Below are 6812 nucleotides of genomic sequence, written 5' to 3' on the forward strand. Positions count from 1 at the left end.
GGCTGTTTCTCTTCAATTTGAGTGGTGCCATATCAGCAAATGAAGGTTTTGAAAGTTTTCTCTTATCCATATGAGTAAGGCTGGGTCTACTCAGATGTTTCAGCTCTTTCCCGGTCCTATTTTGAGAGCCTTTTAGCCTAAACGGACTATTCCTAAAGGTGTGTGGTAATGTACCAAACAGTGTTTCTTTGCTATTCATCAGTTTTTCCCTGGCCAATTCTTTGACAAGTGGATGGCCTCTTCCTTCTTCCTAGTCTGCCTCAGTCTATAAGCTGGTCTGTTACCTGTGCACCAGATGCATTTCGCTGGGTTTTAAACACCAGAGGCTCAGCCTCAAAACTCACATCTATATGTCACCACAGTAGGACAAACTGACAGACAAGTTTGTCTTGCTGTTGGAGACCTCTTGTATCACCCCCACCTGGGTCCCTGTGGCTGACTATTCCTCTGTCTGGCTTCCTGGCTTTTAATCCCCTTCTCCTGCTCTTCTGGCCTGCTGCTTTGGGCGTCCCTGAGTTGTCTCTCCTCACCTGTAACCCTGGGGCCAAATGGTATATTCTCTGAATAATGGACTTATGATGCAGCTCAATTTTTCTGCTATGAGCATCTGAGCATCTATGTTATTTTAAAGTCCAGGAGGGCCAAGAGCATTTTAAGAATTATCCTGTCTAAAAGCACTAAGGAAAGTGAAGACCACTTGGTATGACCTCCTTGCTATATTGATTAATATGCATATTAATGAATTTTTCCTAAAACAATTCTTCAGAAATTAAAATTTTGAAGTCAATTTATTATTTTTTTTCATTTGTAGTACAACATAAACTTGGGTAGTACAGCAAATAAGGAGAAGGACAGGATGGATGAATAAAAAGGAGGGAGGATAGGGGAAGAGAGTGACAGAGAAAGAGAAAAGTCAGTCTCCAAGTCATTATCTGCTAAGGATGCTGGCTTGGCTCTGCCTCCTCTGAGCTCCACTTAATCCAACGGGAGCAAGACTGACACCCGGGAAACCGTCACCATCCCAATACTGGGGGAGCGTAATTTTCCCTGTGATCCCCCGGGTATGTATGTTCTATTGTGACATGGGTTTCATGTGTATGGATCCATCTGGGTATTGAGTCACCCCCTGCCAGCTCTTTTCCTCCTGACCATTGTCCCCAGGGCCCAGAGTGCAGAGATGGAGAGGCAAACAACTTGTGGGTCTCCTGGTAGAGACGATGCCTTTGTGCTGAGCATTCTGGTCCTCTCTCCCTGTACAAAACTCTCAGGGGTGATCTGGGAGAGGCTGGGTGGAGAGGACCTCAGGATAAAACCTCAGTGCCATTGATCATGGTGAGAAGACCCAGTGACTGCATCAGCAGAGAGAGCAGTGACGGTCCTCTTTCTGAGACTCAGAGGGACCACACACTTCAAATCTGACCTTCAAAAGTTCTCCTGAGCTGTGTGCAATTTCCTCTAAAGCTGGCCATAGCTCTGAGATAAGACTAAGGCTGATCTCCTAGTGAGTAAAGGATCTTTTGCAAAGTATGGTTGTTTTTAGAAGCAAGGGTTTGGAAGAAGGAAGCTTCTAGAAATCAGTAAACTGAGTTGGAGGTACAGGGTCAACTAACAGGCAGGCACTTTCTGGGCTTTGAGACATTGCTGTTTGCAGAGCTGGGGACGCAGGCAACCCATGAGCCACTGGTCGTATACTGGGTGTAGACTTCTCTGGGACATCCCAGTTCTCCCAGGTCTGTGATCATGTGGCTGGTGGAGTGGCAGGAAAAAAATATCAAAGAGGAGTGGAAATACTTGACTAAAATCCAGGATATGCCATTTGGGAGTGATTCCTAATGTAATGCCTGCTGTCTACCCATCCACCCATTCACCCACCCACGCATCCACACATCCACTCATCTATCCAACCCAATCACCTACCCATCCTTCCTTCCATCCACTCAACAAATGTACTGTATTCTGTTCAAATGCATTATACCAGAAACAGAACCATAGAAGCATGGAGGTGGGGATGGGAGTGGGAGTAGGAATGACAGATTATTGTTTACATAGGTAATCACTTGCCCGCATACTAGTAGTGTGTGTGTGTGTAAGCTACACATTAGTATGCTCTATACACTTACACCAGTTACGTGAAAGAAACTTTGTTTTTGCTTTACTGTGGATTAAAAGATTTGCCAGAATGTCTCTGAAAGCAAATGCTATGCCTACAAATGGTGTGCACCATACACTCTCTTTTTCTGTGTAATATTGATCCTGATCTGCATTTGCTCCCACCTCAAGTGCCCAGCTGCAGCAGTGGCCCGTAAAGGCACCATCCCAGAGCATGACAGAAAACCAGACAGTCGTCTTAGAGCTCATCCTCCTCGGGTTTCCTGTTGGCCTGAAGACTCAGCTGCTCATCTTTGGGCTCTTCTCCCTGTTCTATGCCTTCACCCTCCTGGGAAATGGGGCTATCGTGGGGCTCATCTGTCTGGACCCCCAACTGCATTCCCCCATGTACTTCTTCCTCTCCCATCTGGCCATTGTGGACATATCCTATGCCTCCAACAATGTCCCTAAGATGCTGGCAAACCTTGTGAACAAGAAAAAAACCATCTTCTTTGCCCCATGCATAATGCAGACATTTTTATACATGGCTTTTGCTCACACTGAGTGCCTACTGTTGGTAGTGATGTCCTATGACAGGTACGTGGCCATCTGCCACCCCCTACATTACACCGTCATCATGAGCTGGAGGATATGCACTGTCCTGGCCATCACTTCCTGGGTGTGTGGCTCTCTTCTGGCCCTGGTCCATGTGGTCCTCCTCCTGAGATTGCCCTTCTGTGGACCTCATGTAGTCAACCACTTCTTCTGTGAACTCCTGTCTGTCCTCAAGCTGGCCTGTGCTGACACCTGGCTCAACCAAGTGGTCATCTTTGCAGCTTCTGTGTTTATCTTAGTGGGGCCCCTCTGCCTGGTGCTGCTCTCCTACACCCGCATCCTCTTTGCCATCCTGAGGATCCAGTCTGGGGAGGGACGCAGAAAGGCCTTCTCTACCTGCTCCTCCCACCTCTGTGTGGTCGGGCTCTTCTTTGGCAGTGCCATTGTCATGTACATGGCCCCCAAATCAAGCCACCCTGAGGAGCGGCAGAAGGTCCTTTCCTTATTCTACAGTCTTTTCAACCCTATGCTGAACCCCCTGATCTACAGCCTGAGGAACGCAGAGGTGAAGGGGGCCCTGCGGAGAGCACTGTGCAAGGAGAGGCCAAGGTGAGGACGTCAAGGAGAGGCCTGGAGGTGGGGGCTTTGCTCTCCATGAGATTCAGGGGAACAGTGACACAAATGCCTTAAAGTCTCATCCTTTAGATTTCTGACATCAATAAAAATATGTATTTATTTGTTAGCATTGGTCCCTAAAGATGGGGGACTTCCCACCCCACAGCACCCTTGAGGAATCCACTCTGCATCAGGGCAGCTATGCTGGAAAACTGCATCATTGGTAATTGGTTTATTCCAGATCCAAAGGACACAGAAGCCTGAGCAATTGTAGTCTCTCCTGGGGGTTTACGTTCACTGCAAGACAGGCGTCCTTGAGTCTCATTGTGGCTATGCGGATGGGTTACCTGGGGAGCCTCCCACATATTTCACTCTTTGTGAATCTCCAGGCCAGTTTGGTCTAACAGCATTCTCTGTGATGGTGGAAATGTGCCCCACGAGCTCTGTCCAGTAGAGTGGCCATTAGCCGAGTGTGGCAACTGGACACTTGATAAGTGAAGTACAACCAAGAAAGTAATATGTAACTTAATTTTAGTTAGTTTATATTTAAATAGCTGCATGTGGCTTGTGGCTGCCCTATTAGACAGCACTGTCCCGGACAATCACTCTTCCAGGAGTAAATGAAGCTGCCAGAGACCCTACCCGCAAGTGCACCCATACTGTACCCACCCCCCATTGGAAGGACAGCTGCATGAGAAGCATGTGTCCACCTCCCCAGGACAAAGCTGGTCCAAGAACATGCAACTCACAGCCTGGAGAATGGTGGTGGCTAATCCCCGAGAGGACAGAATTGGATTATTTGAGACATGAACTGAGAAGCATAAGGAGAGGAGATGATGCTTAAAGGATGTGTGAAAAGAGGAGTCACAAAGTAGAGTTCAGGCCATGAGACGTCTTCATGAGATGAAGTTAGAACGCAGGCTGTGCGTTCAAGGGAAGCTACACAGATACTGCTGGAGGACAGGCAGAAGCACAGTGGTGGGGGGAAGAGCTGGGTGAAGGGCTCTGAACTCCTCCTGCCAGCTCCCAGCACTACCCCCACCTCGTTTCTCTCCTTTTGAGGCTTAGTTCTGTTCAATGTCCTTTTAAATTCTTCTATGACCTCCATCTTCTCATTGCCGTAAGTATCTGCGCCCAGCCACCATCGAGTCCATTTTGACTCATGGTGACCTCTGTGTTGACGTCAGAGTAGAACCGTGCTTCATGGGGTTCAGTGGCTGAGTTTTTGAAAGGAAATCATCAGGCCTTTCTCCTAAAGGAGTCAGGGTGGACTAGAACCTCCAATCTTTAGGTAAGTGTGTTAACCATTGGCACTACACCAGGTGGACTAAGAATCCCTAACACCTGCTGCTAGAGGGGGCACCTGTGGAAGCCTAGGTAACACTGCCCTGGTTGAACAGTTCCCTTTAAGGATGCAGTATGGACGGGGAGAAGAGCCAGATCCCTGATCTGGGGCTTAAGTCCTAAGATGAAGGCACCGAGACTGAAAAATCACCTGACTCTGACCTTGCAAACATGTTTCTGAGAAAAGAAAAGCTTCACTTTATGGAATTCCTTTTTATTTTGCTAGGAGAGGCAGAGAAATGCCAGGATCTTTGTGTCATTCCATTTAATTATGTACCCTTCAATTACCAAGTGGTTAGAAAAGAGTTTGTGTTTAGAATAAACATGAGGGATGTCATTAGAGAGTTACTTTTTCAGAGTTCAGATCACAAAGCTGGAGATAAGTGACTATTGGCCATTGTGGAAATTACATAAAATATGAGAAGAATAAGAACATATTGCAAAAGGAATAAAGTGTCAAGGCAAGCTGATACTTTGACGGAACATCATAGACCTCACTTAGAATCGATGGCACAACAAGTTCTAATAAGAGCCTCTAGTCACCTCAGCAAAAGTCCAGAGGTGATAAAAGTCACTTTTTCCAGACCTGAATGGTAAAAGGATAGAGAAGAATAACTTGTTTTCTTTTAAAACAAGTTTGAGACATAAGTGGCCAGCATAGTAGGGTGACAGTGCTTTAGTTTTGGAACACAGTAAATTCAGTATCTTTCAACCCTCTTCTCTTGTCTTCCTGTGTAACAGCGTATGTTTCCAAGTGTGTGATCAATGATGACATTATGTTGTTATCCCCTATTTTTCCGCCTTAATTTTCCCATATACTATTACCACTGCATATCTTTCTTCTCCTATGAAATTGATAAGCTAAGGTGACTCTCTTTTTTATAAAACATTATTTTCCTCAGTTATTTTTTTAAAGAATAAGCCACTCGCTTGTTATTACACTGTCCATCTGTTCATCTGGGAAAAACGTTTTGTCTCTGGCCATTCTCTTAGTATCTTTATCTTCACAGTAGCTGGATATTTCCACAAACTTTGCTCCATCCTTTCACAAAAAAAGACAGCAATTTGAATAAAGAAATAAATAGTGATTCTAAATTTAACTATCAAGCACTGTGGAATTGTTGTATGCTGTACTCTAAGGGCAGAAAGAAAAAAGTAGGCTGTTTCTGCATATTCAAAGGACTTTCTAACTATGTCTAGAAACTATAAATTTCTCTACAATATGTGTATGTTGTGTTATGGTTAAAACTCTAAAAGGGAAGGGGAAGAGGGGAACTATAGAAGAGCTTCACTCTCACAAAATCACCAACAATTGATTTGTATTCAGATTTTTTTTTCCACTTGAGACTATTACAGAAATCAAGAAATGGCACTTGTTCTATGTCAGTTCAAAAATGTTTGAGAAAGATAGACAAAAAGGCTCAGGTTGTATAAAGAAACCTAGTGGAGGTGAATGAGATGATAGGGTCTTCTGGCAGGTCTCTGGAGCGGTTTCAGCCAAACAAACAAACACTCTCTTGTTAAGAAATTGCAGAATGAGTGGAGTGAAGTTGGTGAATTAGTCAAATACTTCACACAGTCTCTCTACAGCAAAGACCTGAGAAACCAAGTGAAACAAATACAGGTGATTCTCTTGGAACCTTGAGTTTCAAACGAAAGGATAAAGGAGTGGATGAAACATTGACTGGAAGAAGAAACAGAACAAAAGCCACAAACAAGGAGAGATACTGAGTGGAGGTCCTTTCCCAGCAGCCATTTGAAGTCATAGGAAGACAACTCCATGGACTCCCCAGTAAGACAGAGACACAGCGTAGAGCTAGATCTAAGGAAGGCAAACGCCGAAAATGGGTGAGAACTCTAGAGACTCAGCAGATGGCATAGCATGGAGGGAACCAGCAAATAGGGATAGAATCATTCACCAGCAGTGGTCCCTGGTCATTTGGGCTGGGCACCCACACAGTGGGGAAGGCCTGTGAGGTGGTAGCTAGAAACATTGGTGCAGCCCCTCTTGCATTGAGGTATGGCAGGGACCAGATAACTGACTGCACTCACCTGGGAGTGCACCAGCACCCACACTGGTGACCAATGACCAGAGAAGTGTGCTCTCTCATCTTACCCCGCAAAACCTCCCAGTGACTAGAGGTGTGTCCCCTCACCCACATCGACCCGATGACCAGTGATGCTCCCCTACTGCCCACCCCCCACCTGGA

General features: G+C 45.7%; 1 protein-coding gene across 1 annotated transcript; it reads left to right on the forward strand.

Moving 5' to 3' along the window:
- The first annotated feature begins 2195 nt into the window (after positions 1-2195).
- Positions 2196-3256, forward strand: LOC103209830 (olfactory receptor 2A5). Its single transcript, XM_007955724.2, is given in 2 exon segments — positions 2196-2265; positions 2268-3256. Coding segments are annotated over 2 exon segments (1059 nt in total).
- Positions 3257-6812: the final 3556 nt, after the last annotated feature.

Source organism: Orycteropus afer, unplaced genomic scaffold, assembly GCF_000298275.1.
Source record: "Orycteropus afer afer isolate SDZICR_OR568_19922 unplaced genomic scaffold, OryAfe1.0 scaffold00536, whole genome shotgun sequence".
Classification (NCBI taxonomy): domain Eukaryota; kingdom Metazoa; phylum Chordata; class Mammalia; order Tubulidentata; family Orycteropodidae; genus Orycteropus; species Orycteropus afer.